This window comes from Tamandua tetradactyla, chromosome 23 (assembly GCF_023851605.1).
Source record: "Tamandua tetradactyla isolate mTamTet1 chromosome 23, mTamTet1.pri, whole genome shotgun sequence".
Classification (NCBI taxonomy): domain Eukaryota; kingdom Metazoa; phylum Chordata; class Mammalia; order Pilosa; family Myrmecophagidae; genus Tamandua; species Tamandua tetradactyla.
Window position 1 is genome coordinate 11819951 of NC_135349.1, and position 27998 is coordinate 11847948.

The 27998-nt window shown below is 43.7% G+C and overlaps 1 protein-coding gene and 1 long non-coding RNA gene across 3 annotated transcripts; one reads left to right on the forward strand and one right to left on the reverse strand.

The window, feature by feature from the left end:
• Positions 1-14: 14 nt before the first annotated feature.
• Positions 15-25590, reverse strand: RFC2 (replication factor C subunit 2). 2 transcript variants are annotated; one of them, XM_077140968.1, is made up of 11 exons: positions 25442-25588; positions 23058-23127; positions 21275-21316; positions 20869-20975; positions 19181-19282; positions 17696-17796; positions 14147-14304; positions 13840-13905; positions 12276-12356; positions 10870-10983; positions 15-429 (listed from the first exon to the last, which is right to left on the reverse strand). In XM_077140968.1, the coding sequence occupies exons 1-11, from the start codon at positions 25546-25548 to the stop codon at positions 319-321; spliced, it is 1059 nt and encodes a 352-aa protein (XP_076997083.1). In that variant the 5' UTR covers positions 25549-25588; the 3' UTR covers positions 15-318. The 2 variants fall into 2 exon arrangements, with proteins under 2 accessions (XP_076997083.1, XP_076997084.1); XM_077140969.1 differs by lacking the exon at positions 10870-10983 and having other exon boundaries at positions 25442-25590.
• A 74-nt stretch (positions 25591-25664) lies between these two features.
• LOC143667133 (uncharacterized) lies at positions 25665-27295 on the forward strand. The gene is made up of 2 exons (XR_013167865.1): positions 25665-26091; positions 26649-27295. It is a non-coding gene; the product is annotated as an uncharacterized LOC143667133 (long non-coding RNA).
• The last annotated feature ends 703 nt before the right edge of the window (positions 27296-27998 follow it).

Consider the following 27998-nt stretch of genomic DNA (forward strand, 5'->3'; position numbering starts at 1 on the left):
ACAGGAAGCTGGTGTTCTTGAAGGCCTCGTGTTGTCACTTTATTGGGGACTCCAAATTGTTAGGATTATTAGCTAAAATGCCTCCCCCTATACACACACACAGAGGGGTCAGGTGCCAGTCCCCCAAGGTTCTCCGGGCACTCCCAAGTTTGAGGCTGAATGGGGACACTCGCAACGCAGTGAGCGATGTGCCAGAAGCAATGGAAAACCCATGGAAGTTCTACAGGAAGGTGTTTTCCAGCACCTGGCTGAGGCAGCGTGGTTCCCAACTGGAAGGCTGTGCTGCCCTGCCTCGCAGGAACCGACAAGGACTCCCCTCTAACTGGCCAGAGGGGCCATTGTCTTTTGACACAGCCTGGCCAGGAGTCCTGCCATCTGCAGAAGGGAGTTCACGCCTTCAGCTATCTTCATGTGAGTGTATCCAATTTCCTGAAAAACAGACCAGGGTTAAACCTGGTTAACAAGTATGGGAAGTTTGTTTTTTAAATTTGATCAACTGGTTGATTCGAGATTAAAGCAATGAACTCAAATTCCAGCTGGAAAATGAATTCTCAAATGTAATGGATTAGTTTAACCGAAGTTCAATTTATTTCCTAAAAGGATGCTCATATTGTATGACAAAGCAGGACGTTCTTAACCTCGGACCTCAGAGGGCCCAAGAATCGGCGTCAGGGAGGTTGTCGGAGAAGCCCCTGAAGAGACAGGTGAGGTTCAGTGCTCCAGCTTTCCTGGGGAAAGGCACATGGCTCGGCCAGTCTCAAAAAGGTCAGGGCCCAGAACAAAGTAAGAACTCCTCAAACCAAGGAGGCTGTGACCTTCGAAGGCAGAAGCCACACGTGGCAGGAGGAAGTTCAGGCTGAGCAAACCAAGTGAGGCCTCCTTGCTCCGAACTCCGCAGTGTCCAGGAATCACCAAGTTGGGCTACAGTGATTCTGCAACTCTCTTAGTGAGGAAAGATGAGAGAAGAGCTGTGCTGTGGTGCAGAGAGCTCTACTTCCCTGGGGAGGATGAGGCCTCGGAGTGTGTCCCTCTAACAACAAGAAAAAGCTGGACAGTCCACAAAATTTTAGCTGTTCCTGAATCATCAGAGAGCGGAATCTGAAATTCAAGACAGGCACCCCAAAAGAGCTGGGAGCCAAGCTCAGGTTCACCTGAGGCAGCGGCCACACAAGTAGAAGAATTCGGCTACAATTTTTAACAGGTTGCTGAAGGCCAAGAGTGGACAAGGGAGCCCCAGATGTAACAGGAAGCCACAGCCCCTCACACTCTTCCCTACAGACCTATCCTTAGTTCAGCACACCCAGAGGGACTGAGGCAGGGCAGGAGACGGGAGAAAGACGCCTCCAGAAGAGGAAGGGAGTGGCCGTGGCTATGGTGAAGGGGAGAAACCCTGCGGCTGTGAGAGCACAGCTGAAGACCCCCTCGAGTCCCCCACTGCTAGGCTACCAAGAGCTGGTAACAACCCACAGCAGTCTGCTGCTAGGGAAGGCACGAGGGCAGAGAGGAACTGTCTTGGAGGAATGGTGCACATTGAAGGCCTGGAGTTCAGAGTGGAACAGGGAGACTGAGGAAAGAACACAAGGCCACACTAAAGAAACCCGAAGCTGGTGGTGCAATGGAGATAACCATGGCAGCTCCAAACCCAAACCCATCCAACCTCTTCCCTAAAGTAACTCAATTCCCACTTTAGAGGCCCAGCAGAAGAGGGGGTCCAATTCCCATGTACAAATACTATTTACTGAAAAAAAAAGACAGCGTACCCCATCCTGGAATGGCTGGCTGGCTGAGAGAAGCCGCTCGGGTGAGATCGCCGAGGGGCGCGGGCTTCACCGGGCGGGGCGGCAAGCGGCCGGAGTCACTCCCTTCCCCCTTCCCGGGCCGGCTGGGAGAATTGGACAGGCGGTCCCCTCAAACTGCAGTGGCTGGCGCCCACACCACGCACAGCCCCCCGGACTAACTGAGAGAATTGGATCGGAAATCCCCAGGCCGCGGAGAACGGTGACGGGTGGGGGAGGCCCCTTCCAAACCCGTGACTCCCCGGGAAGTGCACTCTCCCGGCGGGCCGCTGCCGCTGGCGCCCTCCCGCCACGCTTGTCGCCCCAGGCCGACTAGGAAATTTGGACGGGCGCTTTCCCGGGCTGCGGCAGCCAGCGACCCTCCCCGCGTTCGGACCCCGGGCCGGCTCGCACTCTTCCAAGCCGCTTCGGCTAGCGAACCTCCCGGACGGCGAGAGTTTTCCAAAGTTAAAGGTCCCACAGCACCTTTTACTGGTGGGACCCGCAGACAAACGTGTGCCACGAGCGCCACCTACTGGGCAGGATAAGAAAAACAGAACCCAGAGATTTCACAGAAAAATCTTCCAAACTTTTGGATCCAATACCCAGGGAAATCTGTCTAAATGCGCAGACGCCAACAGAAGATAACGGATCACGCTCAAATAATTGAAAATATGGCCCAGTCAAAGGAACAAACCAATAGTTCAAATGAGATACAGGAGCTGAGACAACTAATGCTGAATATACGAACAGAAATGGAAAACCTCTTCAAAAATGAAATCGATAAATTGAGGGAGGACATGAAGAAGACATGGGCTGAACATAAAGAAGAAATAGAAAAACTGAAAAAAACAAATACTATTTACTGTCCTATATAATGTCCAGCATTTATTAAAAATTATGAAACACATGTGAAAATACCAGAAATAAAAGAATAAAATTTAACAAAAAGACACATAACCTAATTAATAAATGGGCAAAGGATTTGTGAAAAGAAGCTCAATGTCATTAGTCATTAGGGAAATGCAAGTCAAAACCATAAAGAGATGGCACATGTACATGAAAGAATCACTAAAGGTTTAACATGGCATTTCATATGACCCAGCAATACCTCTCATAGGTACATAACCAGGGAAACTGAAATATATGTTCATACCAAGACTTGTTTATGAATGCTCATAGCAGCATGGCCAAAAAATGGGAACAATCAAATACCCATCAACTTATGGATGGGTAAACAAATGTGATACATCCATATGATGGAGCATTACTTGGTCAAAAAAAGAAGTTCTTTTACATGCTACATAGATGAATCTTGAAAACATTATGCTAAGTGAAAGAAGCCAGACACAAAAGTAAATTAGTGGTTGCCAGGGATTTGAGAGGGGAACGGAAAGTGACTGCTAAAGAGTCTGAGGTTTCCCTTTGGGTTGATGAAAACATTCTAAAATTAAAGGGTGGTGATGTTGCACAATTCTATATACTTGAAAAGGATGAATTTTATGGTATGTGATTTATATCTCAATAAAGCTGTTTAAAAAAAGTAAAGATGGAGAATTATTTCAACAGGACTTATCTATAGACTTGACACAGCTGAAGAGTCAGTAAGCATGAAGGGAAGTCACCGGTAATTATCCAGATTGAAATACAAAGAGGGGAAAAAGGTGTAAAACAAGACAAAGCATTTATTTAAGAGCTGTGGGACAATATGCATGTAACTGGAATCCCAGAAGAAGAAAGAGAAAAAGGGACAGGAGAAATATTATAGAGAATAGGTGAAAGTTTTTCAATAATTAAAGACATCATACACGGATCAAGGAAGTTCAAAGAATCCCAAGGATTAAAATAATATCCCCCTAGGTTTAAATATATACACATACCCTCCTAGATACATCATATGGAATCTGCTAAAATCAAAGATTAAGAAAAACATTCTTGAAGGCAGCCACAGAAAAGAAACACTACCCTACAAAGGTAATACATACAACAGACTCCACATGCAAAACTATGCAGGCAAAAGGACAATGGAGCCACATCTTTAAAGTGCTGAAGAGGAAACTATCAATGTATAATTCTATACCCAGCAAAAATCTTTCAAAAACAAAGAGGCACACTTATCCACTGTTGGTGGGAATGGTAAATGGTATAACCACTGTGGAAGGCAGTTTGGAGGTTCCTCAAAAAGCTAAATATAGAATTGTCATATGACCCGGCAATACCATTGTTAGGTACCTACTCAGAGGACATGAGGGCAAGGACACAAACGGACATTTGCACACCAATGTTTATAGCAGCATTATTTACAATTGTGAAGAGATGGAAACACCCAAAATGTCCATCAACAGACGAGTGGCTAAACAAGCTGTGGTATATACATACGATGGAATATTATGCAGCTGTAAGACAGAATAAAGTCATGAAGCATGTAACAACATGGATAGACCTTAAGGACATTATGCTGAGTGAGATTAGACAAAAACAAAAGGACAAATACTGTGTAGTCTCACTGATATGAACTGACATTAGTGAATGAACTTGGAGAATTTTGTTGGTAACAGAGACCACCAGGAGATAGAAATAGGGTAAGATACTGGGTAACTGGAGCTGAAGGGATACAGATTGTGCAACAGGACTGAATGTAAAAACTCAGAAATGGACAGCATAATACTACCTAACTATAATACAGTTATGTTAAAACACTGAATGAAGCTGAATGTGAGAATGATAGAGGGAGGAGGGCTGGGGCACAAATGAATTCAGGAAGACAGACGATAAAGATTGAGATGGTATAATCTAGGAATGCCTAGAGTGTAGAATAATAGTGACTAAATATACAAATTTTAAAAATGTTTTTGCATGAGGAAGAACAAAGGAATGTCATTACTGCAGGGTGCTAAAAATAGATGGTAAATAATATTTTAAAATTTCACCTTATGTGTGAGACTAAAGCAAAAAATGTTTATTTGGTACAAAATTTATATTTTGACTAGTGCATTTCCTAATATAACTTATGTAGATTGCTTGACTGAACACCATAAGTACTTGGAATCTTGGGTAGGACATGAGATTTTGTTGGTTTGTCCAGAGTGATGCCCCGATGAATCCCAGAGTGATTCAATCAGTGGGTGGAAAAGTATTTGCAAAGTCCCCTTTGGGGAATGGTGAGAAAGGGGGAAAATTCAACTTCCCCATGTTGAATTCTTGATATTCTCACAAGCAGTGTGGACAACCAAAGCTATAGGCTGAGCCCCCAGTCTTGGGGTTTGTTCATATGAAACTTAACCCCACAAAGGATAGGTCAAGTCTACTTAAAATAAGGCCTAAGAGTCACCCCCAAGAGAACCTCTTTTGTTGCTCAGATGTGGCCTCTCTCACCAGCCAACACAACAAGCAAACTCACCACCTTCCCCCTGTCTACGTGGGACATGACTCCCAGGGGTGTGGACCTTCCTGGCAACGTGGGACAGAAATCCTAGAATGAGCTGAGACTCAGCATCAAGGGACTGAGAAAACCTTCTCGACCAAAAGGGGGAAGAGTGAAATGAGACAAAGTGTCAATGGCTGAGAGATTCCAAACAGAGTTGAGAGATTATCCTAGAGGTTATTCTTATGCATTAAGTAGATATCACCTTGTTGTTCAAGATGTAATGGAGAGGCTGGAGGGAACTGCCTGAAATGTAGAGCTGTGTTCCAGTAGCCATGTTTCTTGATGATGACTGAATAATGGTGTAGCTTACACAATGTGACTGTGTGATTGTGAAAACCTTGTGTCTGATGCTCCTTTTATCAACCTTGTCAACAGACAAGTAGAACATATGGAATAAAAATAAACAATAGGGGGAACAAATGTTAAAATAAATTTAGTTTGAAATGCTAGTGATCAATGAAAGGGAGGGGTAAGAGGTATGGAATGTATAATTTTTTTTTCTGTTTTCGTTTTATTTCTTTTTCTGAATAGATGCAAAAGTTCTAAGAAATGATCATGATGATGAATATGCAACTATGGGATAATATTGTGAATTACTGATTATATATGTAGAATGGAATGATCAAAATAGTAATGTTTGCATTTATTTGGTATTTAAAAAACTAAAATAAAAAATTATTTTAAAAAATCTTTCAAAAACAAAGGAGAACCTTCTAGCCTCCTATATTCTAGAGCCAGCAGAAGGAAAAATCTGTGAGGATGGTGTGGTAGCTCATGACAAACTCTGGGATCTGTCCTATAACTACTTAATGAAGAGTGCTTTGAAAACTATTGCTTTTTTATGTCTTTGCTTTGTATATTTGTTATACTATACAATAAAGAAGTTAAAAAACAAAGGAGAGCAATACATCAGCCCTTACAGGCTACAGGTGTGATGCGTCATAATAGTCTCTTTGCTGTATCTACTGTGACTGTGACCCATTTCAGCAGCCACATTGCTGACATTCTAGGAAATGTTGACATCAAGCTGATGGGACGCATTGACCATGAAGGGCCCAAGAGGAAACTGAGGAGGGACTTCAATCATGTGTACATCTCAGTCTCTTTGGGAGGAAAAAGTGGTTTTGGGTGGGGAAACAAAAACGAACTGGCTACAGTCCCGCTACTTGTCATCACATACAGGATGTGACCAGGGGTGTGACAGTGGCTCTGTTACAGGACAAGACTTATGTCTGCTCACTTCCCCACAGACATCGTTATTCAAGAGAGCAGGTCTCTTGGTGAAATTCAATATTTCTTGGGTGAAAACATATCCTGCGGGGTTCAGATGAGGCCAGGCATTGCTTGTTCAATATCTCAAGCCAAGAAAGATGAAGTAATTTTTGAAGGAAATGATATTGAACTTGTTTCAAATTCAGTTGCTTTGATTTGGCAAGGCACGACCATTAAAAACAAGGATATCAAAAAAATTTTGGATGGAATCTATGTCTCTGAAAAAGGAACAGTTCAGCAGGCTAATGAGTAAACTTTAAGAGTTGTCCAGCTGTGGAAACAACAAGATGCCAGGTGATTCCTAAGATGTACGTTTGATTTTTAAAGATGCAATAAAATTCATCTGCTAAAAAAAAGAAAAAGGAGGAGAAATAAACTCTTATCCAGAAAAACAAAACTAAGAATTCATTATCAGCAGACCTGTACTACAAGAAATATCAAAGAAAGTACTTTAGGCAGAAGGAATATGTCCAGACAGATAATTGGCTCTATGCAAAAAAATGAAGATCTCTGGAAGTTATCAAAATGAAGGCTAATACAAAACACATTTTCTCCTTATTTTAATCATTCTAAAAGGTAACTGTCTAAAGAAAAACTAGTAGCAAAGGCGTTTATAAGTATGTGTGAAAGTAAAATGTACACTAATGCCACAAAGACATTACAAAGAAAGTACAGATCAATATTCTTCATGAATACAGATACAAAAATCTTCAACAAAATATTAAATTCAGCAACATATAAAAAGATAATTTATCATGACCAAGAAGGGTTAATCCTATGAATGTAACATAAGGTTGGTTCAACAGGTGAAAATCCATGTAATTCACCAAATCAGCAGATTAAAGAAGAAAAACTTCATCACTTCAATAGGATTTTTTAAATTTCAATATCCATTCATGATAAAAATTCTCAGCAAACAGGAATAGAAGGGAACTTCCTTATCCTGACAAATATCTTTTTAAAAACCTACAGCTAACATCATACTTACTGCTGAAAGACTATTTAATGCTTTTCCTGTGAAGGAGGAAACAAAGCAAGGATGTCCGCTGAAATCAATCCTATTTAACACTGTGCTGGAGGTACTAGCCAACACAATAAGGCAAGAAAAATAAATAGAAGGCATACAGATTTGTAGGGAGAAATAAAACTGACTATATTCAATCGACATGATTGTAAAAAATCCCACAGAATTTACAAAAAAGTGCCTAGGATTAGTAAGTATGTCACAAAATCACAGAAAACAAACAAGGTCAATTTATAAAAATAAATTGTGTTTCTATGTACTAGCAATAAATAACTGAAAATAGAAATCTTAGAAACAACATCAACAATAGCACCAAAAAACATGAAACACTTAAACACTAATGAAATATTTAAGTATTAATCTGTAAGGTGGAAACCACAAAACACAGAAACCAAAGAAGACATTTATAAATGGAGAGATAACATATTCATGGCCTGGCAAACTCATTACTGTTAAGGTATTAATTATCTCAAAATTGATCTAAAAACTCAATATATCCCCAATCAAAATCCCAAAAGGATTTCTTCTAAATAGAAATCAACAAGCTGATTCAAAATTTATATGGAAAAGCAATGGAACTACAACAACCAAAACAATTCTGATAAAGAACAAAATTGGAAGACTCATACTAGCTGATTCTAAGACTTTCTATAAAGTTATAGTAAACGTAGGGTAAACAAATACGATGTTGGTGAAAGAAGAAGTACAAAAATCAGTGGAATAAAAAAGAATCCTGAAACAGATCTACAAAAATATGGTCAACTGGTTTTGGTAAACATGCAAATGCAAGTCTTTTCAGCAAATTGTGCTTGTATTAGTCAGGACTCTCCAGAAAAACAGAACTGACAGAAGAGAATCAGTGGGAGGGGCAAGGGGGAGAGATGTATATATGAGATTTATTATAGGAATCGGCTCGTATCACTGTGGGGATCAGTTAAGTCAGAACTCCGTAGGGCAGGCTGCAAATTGGGAGCCTGATGAAGACTTCAATGAACTCCCCAAGAAAGCTGGCTGGCTGAAGCCAAGATAAAATTTTTCTTTCTGACTGCTGAAATCATCAGTTTTCCTTTTAAGGACTTCAACTGATTGGATGAGACTCCTCTCATTGTTGAAGGCAAACTCATTTTTGTTGACTGTAGATGTAATCAGCCACAAATGCAATCAACTGACTGATTTAAATCCACAACATCTCCTCACAGTAACAATCAGGCCAGGGCTTGCTTGACCAAACAAGCAGATACATAGCCAAGTTGATATATGAACTTAACTGTCACCCTCACGGCAAAAAAAGGAATTTTAACCCATAAAAATTAACTCAAAATGGATCATAGCCCTAAATGTAAAACCTAAAACTATAAACCGTTTAAAGGAAAACTTAAGATAAACTCTTTGTGACGTTGGATTACACAAGAATTTATTAGATATGAACCCAAAAGCATGATCCATAAAGGAAAAAACTGATAAACTGGACTTCAAAATTAAGAACTTGTTCTTCAAAAGACAGTTAAGAAAAGAAAAAAGAAAAAAAAAGCAAAAGAAAACAGGAAAAAAAAAAAGCTAGACTGGAGGGAAATATTTACAAAATACCTTTCTGATAAAAGACTTGCATCCAGAATATATAACGGACCCTCAAAAACTCATTCAGACAAAAACAAACAACCCAATTAAAAATGAGCAAAGGATGTGAACAGACACTTCATTAAAGAAGATTTTAAGTTAGCAAATAAACCTGTGAAAAGACATTCAATGTTATTTAATTATTAGGAAAAATCAAATTACAACTATAATGAGATACTACCATATTCTTATTAGAAAGGTTTACAAACAACAACAACCGACCATTCCAAGTTGCTAGGATGCAAAGAATCCACAATGCACACATACTGCTGGCAGAAATGCCAAACAGTACAACACTCTGGAAAACAGGTTGGCTTCTTACAATGTTAAGCATATACTTACCATTTGACCAAGCAATCTCACTCCTGGAAAGTTACCAAAGAAAATGAAATTTATGTTTACACTAAGACCTGTAAGTGACTGTTTATAGTGGCTTTATTCATAAACACCAAAACTTGGACACTCAAATGTCCTTCAGCTGGTGAAGAGACAAGCAAACTGTGGTACATCCATACAATGGAATTCTACTCAGCTGTAAAAAGGAACGAACTACCAATACATGCAACCACACAAACATATCTGAAATGCTGTAAGCTAAATGAAAGAGGTCAGAATCAAAAGGCTATGCTCTATCAGCTAATTTCATCTCCCTACCCTACATTATTGACAGCGCCTTCCAACACGAAAAAGTGAGACTGGGCATAGCTCAAATACCCCTAAAGAGTTGGGATAGAAAGATCAAAGGTGATGGTGGAGTTATACAGAGAAGGTACGGCTTAACAAACAAGTATGAGTGCTGAATCATTAAACTGATATTTCTTTTAGTTTCCAGTATCTTAGGGCAGCTAGAAGTAAAAATTCAAAATTGTGGAACTGTAACCCCTACCAAATTCTGAAATCTGTTCTACAACTAATTGTTGTACTGTGCATTGAAAATTTTTTTATATGTACAATGAAATTTATTGCTTTTTTGTATGTTATTTTTCACAAAGAAAGAAAAAAGTCAAATTGTGATGATAAAAAAATATTTATTCCTTCTAGCTTCCAATGTTTTGAAGCAGCTAAAAGGAAAAATCTGAGATGATGGTATGGTAGCACATGACAAACTCTGGGATACGTCCTATATTTTGAAAACCATTGCTTTTCTCTTTCTTAGCTTTGTACATAGGTTATATTATACAATAAAAAAAGTTAAAAAAAAAAAGCTAAGTTCTACATAATTCCATTTGTATGATATTCTGGTAAAAGCAAAACTACAGACAGAAAACAGATTAGTGGTTGCTAGGGGCAAGGGAGAGGGGTTGACTACAAAAGGGCACAATGAATTTTGGGGGGTGATAGAACCATTTTAAGTCCATTTGATTGTGGTGGTGGTTACACAACTAAACGGATCTGTTAACGAGATGTATACTAACAGGGTAAATTTCAACTCTATGTAAATTATACCCCCGCTAACCTTGTAAATACTACATATAAACATAATAATGCATATAAAAAAGTAAGAATTTTACAACCCTCTAATAAATCCAGGTATCCTAAGGAACAGTTAGCTCACTGACTATCAGAACTAGATGGGACACCTCCCCCTCCCCCTGAGGAGAGTCAGCCAACACCCTCACCCCAGCCCACTCCCTGCAGCCTGGGAACACTCACTGAGCATTTTCCAGGTGTCAGGCCCATGAACAAAATAAAGAAAAACACATCACAATGCACATCCTTGAGGAGAAGGATGACCTTTCTATACTTTCACTGACCTTAATAAACTCCAGTTTCAAATATTCTGCCATTTGGAAGGTTTTACACACTCGAAAAATGTTGCCAATGACATCTTCTGGTGAATAGCCCAGATGCCACAGGTGAGCAAGAATCTAGACAAAGGAAGACACAGGGGTACTGGCGGATGCTGTGAACTGCAGAGATATTAGGGTGAAATGAAGCTAAACCCACACCCACCTCAGACCTGTCGGCTGCCATGCAGAGGTCCTAATGGGAGCCGAGAATCAACGGAACTCCAGAGAGCTGCAGATGGGCACTGGGTGCCTGAGTTTCCAGACCCTTTAGATCATGTGGGGTAATTTAACCTGGTTTCCCCGGCAGAGGGCTAACACTGCAAATGGTTTCAACTATATTGCCAGATGCCCTCCCTCCACTCCCATGCAATGTCTTTATCCAAGGCTCTTAAAATGTTTCATCCATCATCCCTCTAAATACCCTAGAGTGGAAGAAACAGATCCACGTATCTGCTCTGCCTTCCCAGCCACTGGCCTCAGAATGCAGCATTAGCCCTCAACAAATCCTGACCAGAGTGGGAATACTGCAGCACCTTCAGCCTCTCCAGTTCCTGGTTCAACTTCCCCCCATGCACTATCCAGACTGCGGGGTCTGAGTCCCTCTTTTGTGCCCTTACTTTGGCATCTTCAGTGAATTTGGGGGTATAGAAGATCTGCGGCCATCAATGTGAGGTATTCCTTTAGGGCCATCCAGTGACTCCGTTTCTATGCCTGGGTCTCTGCTTGTTTCCCTGCCTTGCACTCTACCCTCATGTTAGGTTTCGCTCTGCCCTGAATATAGCCAACTTCTAGCTGGGTTTGGTGAGGGGATAGGAAAGGGGAGGCTATAACCTGCTGTGATCAGACAACGGCTTTAAAATCCCACCACTGCCACCCATGTGACATGAGTCACCTGAATCCAAATCACCACCCTAGAATCTGCTCACAGAACCAGGTTCTATAATTGTCTGTCCTCTCCTGGTTAGTCAGGGATTTCTTAGGTCCCAGAATAACTGTTTCCACGTCCCTCGGGAAGATGGAGGAGCAAGTCTCCCCCAACCAGAGAGAACGGTGGCTGCCCTGGAAAGGAAGGAGTTGAGTTGGTCTTTCCTCACGTCTTAGGTTGACAACTTCTCTTGTAAAAGACATGACTATAGTAGAAGAACACAATTTTTGAATTGCAAGTCTACTACTTTTAAACTGCAATTTAGGGAGAGGAACTTAACCATTCTGGGTTGCAGCCTTCTCATCTATGAAGCGCACCCAACTCCTAGCACGGGTAAAGAATTAAGGGCACAGTGTCCATAGGGACCGCTGCACAGTTGGAATTTCCTGCCCTACTCAAGGAATGAGAGGGTTTCCAGAACCAGGTAACAGGAAAGGAAGCAAACCTTGTAGGCTTCATCAATATTGGCGGTCACGCAATGCTGGATCATCTCCTTCACAAGTAAGGGATGGGGCTCGTCACAGACCTGACCAAAGCGGAAAGAAAGCCACATCAGGGGCTAAGAGAAACCAGTTGAGGCAGAGGCTCTGGCAGAATGACTTCTGGGCAATATGTAAACCCAACTTCTCAATGTGCTGTTTTCACTGAACTTTCCATGAAACAGGACAGCTGTGGGAATGCCCCTCTCACCACCAAAGAAGTCAACCATACAGAAACAGTACAAGTCAACCTACTGCAGTGGGGAAAGCTTACTAAATCATAATTACAAAGTTCTCAACCTGAAAACAAATAAGTGACAACACTAAGAGCCAAAGAAGAATCTTCAACCAGAGGCAGCTTGAAAGGCAACAATCTCCTGTCTCGATTCACTTGGGGGGATGACTTGCCCAGAACCACTTTAAATCCTGGTAGCTTCAGAATTGGGAAATCCTCTGGGCCAGTCTCCCACTGGCACAGGAATTTGCTTTCCCTGAAAAGGGCCTTCCAGTCTCAGCGTGAAGACCCCAAGTGTGGGGATCCCACCACCCCCACAGGCAGCCTGTCCGTGGTGGTCCACCGCTCCCTGAGCCCAAAGGCCACCTCCCTGGAGCCCCCTCCACTGGATCCTTATGTTCTCTCCTCTAGTGCAACAGCAAAATTAAAATCCAAGGAGAGCCTCCTGCTACCTCAAGATACACTTGTGCCTGCCCATGGTCTTCTCTCAATTCAATCACCTTCCCTCTGAAACCAGGGTTTCCAAGGCCCTCGATGCTATGCTCTCAATAGCAAGCAAGCTTCCCTCTCATGAGTTTCCTTGATAATAAATTCACTATAAGGACTAAACAGATGCTTGTGCCATGGCTTTCTTTACCCACAAGCTCAGTAAGAAAGAACTACAGGTTGAAAGCATGGCAGCCTCCCTCAATTCTCACCCCTCCAAAAGGGGGAAATTAATCTCCAAAACCGCATTTAGCTGTCAAGTTGTCAAGATTCAAAAGAATTGCCCCCTACACCCAAAAAATCTTCTACCAATGTGGGAAAGTAAGAAGTTTCCTCCTAGGCTTGGCTTTGAAAAGGGAGGGCTCAGAAGGCCGCCACAGGGAAAGGCAGGGCTCCTCCTGCACTTAGCAGCCGAGTGGTCTTGGGCAAGACCCCTAGCCGACCTCTACTGAGCCTGTTTCCTCATCTACAAAATGTGGATAAGGACTCTGTGGCACAGGGATGCATGAAGCATCATGCTGAAAGTATCCCACACTGGGCCTGCTACTTTCATTTATTCACTCGCTGGTGACAGCCCAGAGTCCTCCCAACTCTCTAGAATGTGAAAGTAAACACAGTGACACGGAAGACCAGATGAAGACAGAAAGACAAAACCAAACAAATGGAAGCATGGCCAACTCCCTAAGCAGCCCCCCACCCCACCCAAAGAAGCCTCTGCCACCGACAGTGTCTGTCCCAGCTTCTACTCCACCGGCCCCACAGACGACCACTGCTTTTACAGACTGTGACATCCAAAGCAGCTTCCGTACCTTGAACACATTCTCACTGTTAATAAAGCCAAATCCTGAGAAGGTAGACTGCAAGTTGTTCAATGCCTGTTGAGGAACAAAAATGCATCAAGACTAGTTTTTAAATCTCGGCCCTCCCCTGCCCTTCTCCCTGGTTCTGAGCTAAGCCGCCCTCCTCTAGGCCTGCTCTGGGCCAGCCACAGCTCCAGCAGGCTGTTGGCTCCCATGGCTCCCATTGCACCTCGCAGGAATCATGTACCTCGTCCCCCAAGTCAGGGGCACAGCAAGCCCAGGAGGCCCAGGCCCAAGGGGCGGCGACTGCACGCACCTGCCGCATGTCTCCCTGGGCGGTGAAGATGATGGCCTCCAGGCCATCGTCCGTGTGCTGCACTTTCTCCTTCTCGATAACATTCATCAGCCTTGCAAGAATCTGCGCATCCGTCAGCTTTGTGTAGCGGAGGACTGCACACCGCGACTGAATTGGCTCTGGATGGAGACAGGCAAAGAGTGAGACAGCCCCAGCAAATGACGGCACAGCCCTTTCAGTTCTTCAGCGCCTATGGAGCAGCTATACAACTCACACGGCCCAGCAATGCCGGCCCCTCTTTCCACCCAGCAAGCGTTCAATAAGCATTTGTGCAAGAGTGAGGGCAGGGCTCAATTTCAAAATATCAATCAATGTGAAATGATAGCAGCCGTAGCCAGCCCTGTCAAGGACGTTAACTAGCCACAGCTTCTGGAAGGGGAAAGAACCTCTAGGACAGGGACACTGTATTCATGACCTGGCCTCGGCGGGCTCCACCGGGACCACACCCCAAATCCCCTGTGTGTACTGACATCAGGACCCTTTTGGGCAGATCGTGCTTCAGCCAGTTTGGGGGGAGGCCAGGCACCAGCACGGCTTCTCTGAAGCTCCACGGGAGAGTGTGATGCACACAGTGAGGGTGGAGGGCCACCAGAATGACAAGTGTGGAGTTCTGGAGGCGCAGCTTCACCTTCGCCTTAGACACAGCAGCTTCTCCATCACCTCTAAGCCCCAACCGATCTCTCCCTGACCCAGCCTCTGTACCACCCAGGCCTTTCTAAAAACACTCCAATCCACACCTCTTCCTGCCAAGGGGGCTTCGACAGTCCCCTAATGCTAGGGAATGCAGTCTCACCTCTTGTCCTTAATGGTAAAATCTTCTGCCTCCCCTTTCTCTACTCTCTAAATAGGTCTCTGGTCCCTTGTCTCCACTGGAACAAACCGACCCTGTTCCTTTCCCACCTGCCATGTCCTCTCTCCAAACTCCTTCCCATGTAACTCACAACCATCTTTGAAAGCTCCTCTCAAACCCTTGCCATGGAGCCGGCCCAGATCACCTCCATATTAACTGCTAACTTATTTGTAGGAGATTAACCAGTCACCTCCCTAGGGGTTGGGGATGCAGCAGATGAATGTTATGACAAGGCTGTGGCCCCCCCTAAAGCCTCGGTTTGCCAGGAGAGGAGGAGGCAAAAGCAGACAGGTTATGGCACAAGGGGACAGGGCCGTGGAGGCTATAGGAGGGTGGACCACAGCACAACCAACCCAGCCTCCAGGTGGGTTTCCTGGGGGAGGAGAGTTTGGAGCTGCATCTTTGAGGAAGTTTTCCAGGCTGGAAAGGCAGAAGGAATGGCATGTTTCAAGGCAAGAGTGACGACCCTGGGGAACAGCAAGGTGCTGTGACAGCACAGGGGAGTGAGACGAGACAAGGCTCTCAGCAAGCTGAGGAGGAGGCACGCTGCAGAGGCAAAGGGAAAGTCCCAGAGGCCTCGGCAGGGAGGGGTGGGGCCAAGTGTTCTTAGAAAACTGCCCTCGCTGCCACTTGGGGACTGAAGGTACGAGAGAAGCCAGGGGATACCGTGCCCTTCCGGGTGAGAAACAGTGAGGGCACAGATTCACAGAGAGGAAAGGAAGTGTAGGGGTTCAACGAATACTGCTAAGGTGAGAAGCCTCAGATCGGGTTTGGTGGAGGGCTGACTAAGGTGGTGAGCAGATGAAAGAGGATGTGAGATGGTGTTTCCGGACTTGCGGGTTTGGGAATTCCCCTCTCCTACGTGAGTGTGAGCTCCTGGGGACAGGTACTGAGCCTCGTAGAGATTTGTACCTTCTATAGGGCCAGGAATGTAATATATGCTTTATACACAAAACCTGCTCAGTATCTGCCAAACGAATAAGACTTTTAAAAGGTAGCTTTCCTGAAAGTTAGCCCATTTCAGTTTATATGAAATCAGGAAGCTTCACAATATAACCTTATTTACATATATAGGATTATCTGTGCAGACAAGAGAAAGATTTAGAATGTGATTCCTAAATATTACAATAATTACAACAAAATAATATCTAAAAGCAACTAATACTCAAATGACATGAGAAGTTTCCTTCAGATATATCTCTTTTCAGAAATACCACAAGTTTAATTTGCAGAATTTATACACATTTCTGGATAAAGTTCCATGGCCTTCCTCATAGAAAGTAAGATTCACTCTTAACTTGCTCAACTCGAGGAGCCAAGGTGAGGTTCAGTTTCTAACACTTTGAGAAATCAAATATGCAACCATCTGATCTAAAACCACTTCCTGTAAAGCTAAGAAATAAACTTTAAGTATTTCATTTACATGTTTATTTTCTCCTTTTAGAAAATAAAAATTATCAGAATGCTGTATGTATTAGAAAAATTAATTTCTTTTAAAGGGAAAGTCAGAGCTTTCTTTGCCAACAGCTGCAGTTTCAAATCAGTAAAAAATTTATGCAAGGCCAGCCCTCTGTACTGAGAGGGAGCTCTGTAAGTATAAACACTGCTCCTGCCCTCAAAGATTTGTTTTGCTGCTTTTTAAGGCAACACAGCCATAAACCAAGAATTTTCAATATAGTTTCTCCACTACAGCACTAGTGTCTTGAGGGTGGAGAGCATTTTTCATTCAGCTCTGCACGTGCAGCACTATCACAGTGCCTGGCACCTAAGATCAGAGTAAATGTTTACTGAATGAAGGCTTAAATGAACGAGTGAATGATAAGCTGGGAACATAAAAGGGCTTAAAGATTCTTGGCACTACTGAGAATGTGGCCGAGGCTGGAACCCAGGACTTTGTGTGTCTTGGGCCTTCTGGTAGTGATGCGCCTGTGGGCAGCAGCACACAACAGACGGGGAGGGGCAGGAGGAGGGCAGGTGGCTGAGCTCCTACAGGGCAGGGGTGGGGCAAGGATGCTGGGATGAGAGCAGTGAGAAATGATAAGAGGGAAAGAGAGAAACTGGACCGTGTCTGCAATCTCAGTCGAATGGGGGGATGTGAAGCCAGCGGGAAACTGATGAACTGTGAAGCACTCTTGGGATAGAGGGCTCCCAGCAGTGCGGAAGGAGCTAGACAGCTGCTGGGAGGAAGGGAGGGAGCTGAAAGCAGAAAACACTGAGGTCAGAGAGAAGACTAACGTTTAAGATTTCAAAGGTGAGGCAATTCCTGGTAATAAAGCCCCATGTGCAGATACAGTAGATGCAAAGAGCTCAGAGCAGACAAAATACCCAAGGGTCCATGCGGAGAGGAGCAGTGACTAAGACACTGGACATGGGACATCAAAAATGTCACATGTGCCTGAGACAGTGCAAGAGCGTGAGACTGACCTGGAGTTCCAATTCCAGCTCTTCCGCCTACTGTGTGACTTTGGGCAAATGACTCAATCTGTCTGAGTTCTAAAGTAAAACCAATACCTCCTCAGAGAACTGGAAGAAGACTAGATGAAAAAGATGATTCTATGGGGCTTGGCCCATGGCGAGCCACCAGAGGCTCCACCCTTTTGCTGCTAAAGAGGCAACATGAACACCATGTGAACCCCAAGGTGTCCAGAGCTCACACTCACCTATGATTTTATCCGAAGCATTACATGCAAGAGCAAAGCGAGTTGTTTTGGAGTAGATCTCCATAGTTCTCCTCAAGGCTTGCTGGGCTCCATCAGTCATGCTGAAAAGATAAACAAAGGGAGGCAGTTTGCAACAACGGCCCAGGGCCCCATGGACACACATCCCTCCATACGAACAAAAACCTGGGTCGCAGAGCATGTCCAGTGTCTCAGACAGGGCCTCAGAACTAAGCATGTCACCCACTAATGCCAAAACCCACAAATCACCCTCTCAAAGACCATCCATCCAAACGATTATTACCACCTAAGCATCCAGAAACAACCCTTCGGTGAAATTCATAGAATCACCATCTATAGTGGCTGCCATACATTTTTGCAGAAATCAGCCCTCCCTTCAGCCAATTTTGTGATATAAAATCCAAGGGAACTGATATCTTAAAATCACATACCACAGAGTCATCCAAAGTTTGTACCCAATTTTTTGAGGCCCTGAATTTGCTGGGCTAATAAAGCAGTTAAACAATAGATATCTTTATGCAAAAAACAAAAAACAAAAAAATCCAAGAGAATAGCAACTGCCAACTTTTCAAAGAAAACTCTGAGAACCTTGTACTCCTCACTGAACATGTTCAGGCTCCCCGTTTGAGTCTCACCCAGGCAGGTTGCTTGGGCTCAACTCATGGCCCCATCATTTACTAATTGTGTGACCTCAGATAAATTATTAGGGACTCACTGTCATCACCTGTAAGACAGAGATAATAAAACTACCTACTTTGGAGGGTTGTTATGACAACTAAATGAGATAACTGTCATTTGACAATTTGACATTTGGGAATTTAACTGACAGGTAAATGAGATAACATGTAAAATTTTTAGCAGAGTGCCTGGCATACTGGAAATGCTTATATGTAAATGTTCAATAAACATTAGCTGCCAATATTACTATATATAACATTAAGGCAAAAACATTAAGGTATATCCATACTCTGGAAATACCAGTATAGCTATTAAAAGCTACATTCATAAGACTATCAATAATACGGAATACCACTTATGAAATTAAAAGAAAAAACCAGGATACAAAAATTCTCTATATTAGGATCTCAACTATGTAAAAATATATATACATTTATATATATGTAATAATACATAGTGTGGAAAAAGAGGAAAAGAAATAAAGCAAGGTATTGTTTTCTAAATTTTCTTCAAATATTAATTACTTTCACATTTTTTAAAATGTCATTTAAATCATTCATGTAAGCGATTTTAGAACAAACAGATTAACCTACTGACTTTGGTAGATATTTTTAAGTTACCTCATAAAGCCAAGGTTTAAGGTACAGACCCCAATTAAATTGCTTTTCAAACATGTGATAAGCAAACCCCACCACAAGGATGAAAGGTGAGAGCTTTTTCTCCTACTTTAACGAAGCCCTACGAGAAATGTAGAGATCAGGGAAAAAAGCATTTGGCAAAGCACTCTACCTGTCTGCTTCATCCAGGATGATGATCTTATGTCGCCCTCTGGGAAGGGTGACCTTCTGCTGAGCAAACATTTTTATTTTATTCCTCACCACGTCAATGCCCCTGAAACAACAAGCCACAACTGTGCTGTCACCTTCCGAGACAACGCCAGGTACCCTCGTGGGCACCTGTCGTCGCTGCACCACCAGGACTCCTGGGCCCAGTTTTAGCTTCTGAGTTTCATTTTTGAGGAATTCTAGCTATTTGTAAAGATTGCTATCTCATGACTTGTATTTTTTCTTAGAGGTCTTCCAAAGACTGAAGAAAAAAATTCCTATTTTTTTTAATAGAATAAAACTCATTTAACCTCACAAACCATCCAAGATACTTTTTAGGGATTTAGTGATCTTTTCCTTCCAATATCTTGAAATAGTTCACTATTTCATCATCCTAGTAATTATTTCATCTTTACTCATCAATTATTTCCAATTCTCCTAAAAAACACTGAGATAGTAAGAAAGGGAGAGAATGATGGAATTCAGCCTAGAAAAATGGTGTAATCGTGGGGAAAAAATTGTCACTATTGCATCATCCTTCAAGAAGATATAAAAGCAGTCCCGGGACACCAGCTTTGTTGTCTTTCTTTAAGCTTTCATCAAACACAGCTGAGAGTTCAGAATTTTTCACTTCCCATCCACAAAGGCAAAGAGAAGATTAGCGAAGGAAGACTCTTCATAATTATCAGACAAATCAGAAAATGATTAAGAGGCAAACAGCAGCACTGTAGACTCTAATGACGAAGGTGAAATCAATCATATAAGCAAAATCTCTAACTGCGAATCTTCAGATGCCAGTATCCTTTATGAATTTTCTCAAATACAAGAAATGAGAAGTGACCAATATATTTCTAAGGACAAAAAGCAAATATATTTTCATCCAAGAGGTTGGACTTCATTCCACAGCATCTTGGGGCAAGAATCTGTGTCATCCCACTTTGATAAAAGGACATGTGACAGTATTCATTCATCTTTTAAGATGTTTGTAAACCAAAATTTATGTGGTATAGTTTGTACGTGATCAAAACCTGAAGGCTGGCATATATACTGAGGTGATTAGAAAGAAAGAGATGATACAGAAACGGAAAAAAAAAATCACTGAATTGATTATTCTTAATTGGTGTTTATAAACCTAAAATTGAAAATATTTCATAATAACATGTCACTGTGTCCTCAACCAAACTGAGTCACCACAGTTTCCAAAAGTAGAGTTTTGATGCTGCACATTAAGAACAAGTAATGATAGCCTAGAACCTATTTGTACTTGAAATCTGGAATCAGTATTTGCAAACTGGATATATCACAATTCATGCCTGTCAGTTAGTTGCATTCAAAGGATGTTGTCTATTTCAGATATATATTGCTCTTCACAACCAGGAAAACATTAAAGAGCTGACAACAACATCCTCAAGGAATAACCAAAGGCAAACTCGGGAAACGTTTTATTCAACAGGTCCTTATTTCATAATCCTCTATTATCTAATACACAAAAGGTAAACCAGTGCTTATGATACCACACCGACAGGCATTCTCATCCTCTTTCACTGGGAAGACAACCTCCAAGTACAATACAGAAATGAAAAGAAAGCCGTTTCTATAACAACTCAACGTGTGGGATGCTTGGTACCCTTTGCTCCTAACCCCCAGGAATACCTGTCATTTGAAGCGTTGAGCTCTAGCACAGCATCCTTGAGTGCCGGGCCCAGCAAGGCTCGTGCCAAACACAGGATGCTGGTAGTTTTGCCGGTTCCTGGGGGGCCCTAGGGAACAAGATCTCCAGTAAGTGCTCCAGCCCTTCAAATAAACTCAACCGATCTCAGGCTTTACTGCTCCCCACTGTTTGCATTTGCCTCTCCACTAATCCAGCTCCACCCCAACCCACAGCCCACGCAAATCAACACAGCACCAGTCACAGGCCTTCTGACTAACTTGACTGAACTGTAGCCATTGGCCAAGGGGAAAGATAAGGGCTTTGGCGATAACACTAAAACACTTAAGTGAGCAGTGGAAATGAGACTTCCAGACAAACAAAAGCACCAGGACAGGAGCAAGTACTTACTGCGATAATAATATTGGGCACATTCCCTTCTCTTGCAAAGACCTGTGGAAAAGAGTGTTAATAAAACAGGTTAATTGCCAAGTCACCCCAGCCACCCAGGCCCGTGCAGTCGACAGTTCTCCAAATGGACACCCCATGAAAGTGTCACCTCTGCATAGTCAGTACTGAAGTCATCATCCTCCCCTACAAACAGGAGACCCTGCCCATGTTCCCTCTTTCACGCACTATCGGTGCCATCAGCCACCCAAGCCCACACCAGGAATCTGGAGGGCAACCTCCATTCGGCCTCAATTACCAAGGCCTGTCTGTCTCTTCTCTCTCCTCAGCCCCACTGCCACTTTCTTAGCCCATTATCTTTTACCCACATTGCTTTCAACACACTGTTAACTGGTCCCCTTGCCTCTAATCTTGTCCCATCCTAATCCATTTCCCATCTATAACCACAACCATCTTTCTAAAAGAGCAAACCTGTTAAAAACAAACGCCTACCTAAGGGAAACCCCTGGATAACTTCTCAATGCCCTCAATAAGGAAGCCCAAACTCTTAAAATGTGGTTCACTGGGCCCTGCCCACCTTTCCAGGCTCGTTTCTCACCACATCCTAATATATATACTCTATTTAGTACTCAAAGTGTGAGTCCTGGACCTGCAGAATCCACTCTGCCTGGGAGCTTGTTAGAAATGCAGAATCTTAGGCCCCACTCCAGAACTACTAGATCAAAACTCACATTTTAACACACTCTCTAAGGGATTCATTTGCACATTAATGCTTGAAAGCACTACTCTGTAACCCAATTAGATGGCCCTTCACCCTAGAACAAGTAAGCTCTTCCCTCCCCACTCCACCCCACCCAGCCTTTGCACATGATATTTCTTCTGTCTTCTCTCCCTCCATCTACCCCAATCTGGATAATTTCCAGGCATCCTTTGGCTTTGATGTTATGTTTTCTCTGTGTTAATTAAAATACTGTAAGCAGGTTAACTCTTGCTCCTTCTCCCATGTATTCTCTAGCACCCTGTACTTCCCTTAGAAGGTGCTTTTCAGATTAACTGTTGACTTAAATGTAGTCTCATTAGATTGTAAATCCCACATGGGCAGAGATCACATATATTTTGTTCACCATTATATCAACTGCTCCAAACTTAGTATCTGGCCCAGAGAAGATACTGAAATATTTGTTAAATGATAAACCCAAAGTCTTAGACCCTACTTACTGCAGGGATCTCCTTTGTCAGGAATCAAATGGCCGTGTGTTTAGGTTCCATTTAAAGATGTCTAGGGCGAGGAATTCAAAGCCTTCTGGTGCAACCCTATTTGTTCTGCTGCTAGAAAATCCCTCTTCGTGTCACTCTGAAGTCTGCTACCTGCCACTTAGCCACACTGTTTTAGTTTGTGTTCTAGAAAGGGTTCAGCATCCAGGGCCAAATCCAGTCTGAGACCTGTTGTTGTGAGCCCCTGACCTTACAATGGCTTTACCATTTTGAAAGAGTTGCAGAACCTAAGGTATTTATTATCTGGCCCTTTCCAGAAAAAACTGGCCAACCCCTGCTTTGAGGAACACAGAACCAGTCTGGTAACTCCTTCCTAATAAGAAAGCTCTGCAAACATCTCAAGTTCTCGACCACGGCTTCCAGGCTTCTTCAAGCCTGTCGTTCAAGCCCTCTGTTCTTTGGAATTCGCAGCTTGCCTCCCCCTCACTATCTTGGTTGTCTTACTCCAGATGTACTCCAGCTTTCAAAGACACGATAACAACATAAGGTCATCCTTGAAAAAGCTACTTACCTCCAGTCTACTCACAGTATCTTCATTCCCAACAATTTCATTCAACTTTACTGGCCTGTATTTTTCAACCCTGTTTTTTTAAAAAAACAATGGACAAAAATGTTGGCATGGCAATTTTCACACTACTCAAAGCACTAAAGGGCAAGCCTCAAGGGCTTTGTCAGAAGATTCTTTACATTCCACAGAAATATGCCAAATGGCTGCAGGTTTTAAAGTTAATGAGGTGCCCAAGTGCTGTTTGAAAGTGCTGTCTGAAAAGCTAAGTGCATGAAAATTGGACACCCAGAGGAAAAGTTAAGTGCATGAGAACTGGACACCAAAGGCTTCAAAAACCTGCCAAAAGCAGAGAAGCAACTGTTGTTGCTGAAGAAGGACCAGAGCCGGCTGTGGAAGGCGACGCCGTCTGTGGAATGTGACACTGTATCCGCCACAGTCTGTCCAGCACACACAGCTCTGGCATCATGTGGTCTAAAGGGAATGGGTGCCAGAGCCCTGTTCTCAGCCCTCACTTGCCAGTCTCAGGAGATGTGACAAAGGGCGCAGCAGGGCTGTCCAGACGGAAAACACATGCTTCCTGGGATCCTATGAGGCTGTGTGGAGGGGTCGGGCGGGTGGCCCGAGCAGACAATAGGGAGCAAGCGATGTGATGAAAAAGAAAATTACTTTGTCCAGCTCTGATAAGACAGGAAGCAGCAATCGATTTGCAATGATTTTACTAACAGGACTTCCAGTACCCTTTACTAAACTCTGATTTACCATCAGCATGCACCCTGAACTGGTACTGGCTCAACTCCAGGAGTCAGCACATGCAAAGAAGCTTGTTTTGCTGCCTACTACAAGAAATAGAGAAACAGGGTTCCTCCAAGACTAGCAGGCAGAACATGCTTGTTCCTACCCATCAATTCGTCACATAAACTCTATGTGCAAGGAGTTAAAGATCACAAGGGGAGGAAAGTAAAAGGTAGTACAGCTATGAGCAAGACATGGTTTATGCTCTCCGGGCCTTCCCACTGGCTGGGAGATCCAGCATAGCAAATCCTACAATAGTGCTAACCTGCCTATATAAGCCCAGGATGGTGGAAGCCTAGAGGAGAGAGAGAATTACCAGCTGGGTATGTCAGGAGCTGAAGTTTGAGCTGGACTTTGAAAAAGGCAAGCATACTTCTCTGGGCCTTGGCACTAGTTTGTTCTCTTGCTGGAAAGTTCTTCCTCCAGATAGCCACATGGCTTGTTCCCTGAATTCAGCCTTTGTTCAAATAACATCTTATCAGAGGCCTACCCTGAGCTCCATAGCTATTTATTTGGCTTTATTTTTCTCTAGGGCACTTGCCACTACCAAATATTTACTTGCTTATTATTATTATTTTTAAACTTATCTTCCTGTATAAAAGGTAAGCTTGGTGTGAACAGAGAATGTGTTTTGTTTGCTGAACCACCCACTACCCCAAGTATTTAGAGCAGTGCTGTCTAACAGAAATAATGCAAGTCATATACGTAATTTAAAACTGTTTGGTAGCCACATTAAAAATGGTCAAAGAAACTGGTCAAAGAAAAAAGAATCTTTTAAGACACTTTACTGAACCTGATATACTCAAAATATTTCCATTTCAACATGTAATCAATATAAAAATTACTAACACGTTATTTTCTCTTTTTCTTTACTAAGCCCTGGAGACCTGGTCTATACTGTACACATAGCACCCATCTCAAATCAGACCAGTTCCATTCCAAGGGCTCAATGTGGCTAAGGGCTAGTGTACGGAACAGCGCAGCTGTAGATATCCCAATCAGCTACCGTGCATTCCATTTGGAGAAATGCTCAGTCCAGAGGAGAGGAGGAGAGGAGGGCAGGAGGGCAGGAGGGCAGGAGGGCAGGAGGGGGGTGGAGGGGTGGGAATACGCAGAGGGCAGGGAGTAAACAATTACCACGTGCCGCGGAAGCGTGCGTGCCCGGCAGCTCTTCCCAGGTCATCACATTCCCCCCAGCTACCCAAGATGCCATTATTTAAAATGAGCAAGCAACAGAAACGAGGCCCACGTCTTCTCCACCCGACCCCGAGTTCCAAACAGTGCTCGGATCAGATGCGCCTTTGGCACTGGGGTAGGCCGTAGAGGCGGGGGGCACACCCGGTAGCTGTTACTTTAATTAGCATCGTTCTGACCGCGACCCCGCTTTCAGAGTTCAGATCTGCCACTCTCGACCCCAAGTGGGCTCAGTGAACCGAAGTCCCTCGCCTGCTCCAATAATAATAATCGCGACGCCTCCCCGAGGCCTCCGCTTCTCAGGATCCCTCCCACCCTTTGGGTTCCCCCGGAATAAGACCCGCCACTCGCCCCACCCTCACGTCGAGATGCACCCTCTCTGTAAGGCCTCGCGCCCTCACCAAGGCAGCTCGTAGTGGCCGGCGCTGCCGGGGGTTTTGCTGGGGGCCGGGGAAGGGTCCCGGGTCGCGCGCTCGTCGGCGGCTGCTGAGCTCGCCGGGGCCTCCATTCTCCCGCCGTCCGAGGGCCCGCCCCGTGACGTCAGGACGCAAGTCCTGCCCCCTAGTCACCGCAGGACGCCGAGCGCCGGCGGAAGCCGTCTTCCCGCCTCTTTCTGCGCCTGCGCAAAGAGCACCGGCCTGGCGGAGCGCGCGTTGCTAGGCGCCGCGGTTGCTGTGGGAGGCTTGGAGTCCCGCCTAGGAATGAGGGAAGCGAAGCCGGCCCGCGTCGCCTTCCGGAGAAAGCTGGTCTGTCCCGGGACGCCCGTTTGGCGGTTTTCGTCTTTTTGTGGTTTGTCTGGACGACCGTCTCCGCGCGGCCGGTCCGGGGCTGCTCGGTAGTGGGAGCTGCGCGCCCGGGGCAGGCCGGGACGGGCGGGAGCATCGTGGGTACTGCGGACCAAATTGCAAGACCCAGGCGCACGGGCCCTGCCAGTACAGACGTCCAGGTGTTCCTGGGCGGCCCTGGGCCGGGGCTGACGTCTGGAACCTGCCCGGGGCCAATTTTCTGGATTGCTCAGAATACCCCAGGGAGTAACGCCTGCTTCCGTTTGGTGAGCTCCTACGCCGAGAGCCAAGTTTGGTACTTGACGTTTAACGTCAGGGACTTCTCACAGGGCTGCACAATGGGAATTAGCCCCTTTTTGCAGAGGAGGAGACTGTTCCTCTGTCAGATGTGACCCAATTTTTATTCCAGAAAAGTAGGTGCTTCATATTCACAAGTGCCTTCAGCTTTCTTTTGGGCTTTCTACCTAGTGAACTAATCTTTCCTACCCTAGCTCAAATATAATAGTAACGAAAAAATAAAATATTAATGACTGTCATTTTACCACGCCCTTACTATGCATCAGAGCCGGGGAGGTACTAATGTTATTCTCAGTTTGCAGTCTGGGGAAACAGACTCGGGAATGATTAATGTGTCCTATAGGTTGCAAGTGGTACAGCCAGGAGTCCATCCCCACCATGTAGGCCAAGCACTTAGTATAAAATTCTATTTTGTTGCAAAAGAAGAAAAATTATTTTATTGCACTTTCAATATTGCATTATAATTTCGAGGTAAAAACTACCTTTAACACCTGAATTGAAAGGACCTATTTATCTCCATCCCCAGGGGTTAGCAGAGGACTTGGTGCTCTGTAAATACTCAATTCAAGTGTCTTGATGAACAATGGGGATCCGTGTTTCCAGAACAGTTTGGCTCATCTATGAGAAGCTGAGTTTCTTTCACCAGAGGACCGAGAAAGCCCAGTGACTGTTTTCCTTCCATCATCAGTTAAATTCAAGGAGATTGATCAGTCAAATAAATACGGGCTGGAGAGTCTGTCATAGCAGAAAATTGCTTTCTGTTTTTATCCTTACCTTTTCTTTTTCCCCCCACCCCATCCTCACTCCAAAGAAACCCTGCCCATTAGGGAAGTTAATATTGTTATGTTAATTTTTCATGTGTAAATTTGTGCTTCATCTCTCCAACCTGAGTGTTTAGCACCTTGAGGACACAGAATCTGTTTCCTAGTTTCTTCCCATTTACAAAAGCTATGAGTTGATGTCTGCCAGTTGCTCATGACGCTCATGCAGCCAAGCTGGCAAGTGCTAAGCAGTGGATTGACTATTTACAATTGTATTCTTTGAGATGGGATGAAAACATGTGCTTCTGCATTCTTTTCAAGTTTTAGCCAGTTGCTTGGGAGCCTCAGACCACTCTAATTCTGAAGCCATTTGTTTTAGTGATAGTAATTATTAAAGTGTCCAGGTTCAGAACTTATTCAGTGTTTTTCTTCTCTCCTTTTGGATGATTTGGAAAACATGCTTGAAATTGACTGTTTCCCTTCCGATCCCCCTTCAAAATGATGGTGCCATCTTGTATATCTAAAAAACTGCCATCCACAAGCCCTTTATTTCTCAGGATAAGAAAATATAAGCATTTCTTGAAATACAAACTTTTCTTAAAGTGTCTGGATTTCCCTTGTGATTTTTTCACATGTGGGAATATTCATTTTTTTCTGATAATCAACTATCACACACACACACACACACCTCCCACCACATACATAGTTTAGAAATGGAACATTTTCAATAAATGTAGAAAACAGTGGGTAATTCTTTCTTCTTTCATGGTTCTTCTCCAAAAACACCCATTTTACAAGGGGCCCCTTTGGTTCTCTGGGGATTGCTCTTGCTGGTGTGCTCGCAGTGCCGGGAGAGCCAGAGAAGGAGGTGACCTTTGGGACAGAAACACAACCTCAGGACATTTTTTACTCAACTGAGCCTTCTATGATTTGTTGGATTTGGGCCCAGACAGAGCTGAGAGCTTAAGAACTCCAGCCATTCCCCCAGGGCCAAATAGTGCCAAAGTTGGGGGCCAGAGAGGACGGGGGAAACTATGGGCTCTTGTGAAGCTATCAAGAGATAGCCACAGTGAATGCCTCCTCTTCTCCCCCAAAAGATCTATGAAATTGCAGGA

Bases quoted from the DNA above. Each gene is read 5' to 3' on its own strand.
- RFC2 (XM_077140968.1), bottom strand. From the start codon at position 25,548: ATGGAGGCCCCGGCGAGCTCAGCAGCCGCCGACGAGCGCGCGACCCGG. The intron at 13,906-14,146 runs GTGCGTGCAGTC...GTTCCTCAACAG, and splicing joins CCCAGGGAGACATGCGGCAG to GCATTGAACAACTTGCAGTC. The intron at 12,357-13,839 runs GTACGGAAGCTG...CGCTTTGGTCAG, and splicing joins ACAGTGAGAATGTGTTCAAG to GTCTGTGACGAGCCCCATCC.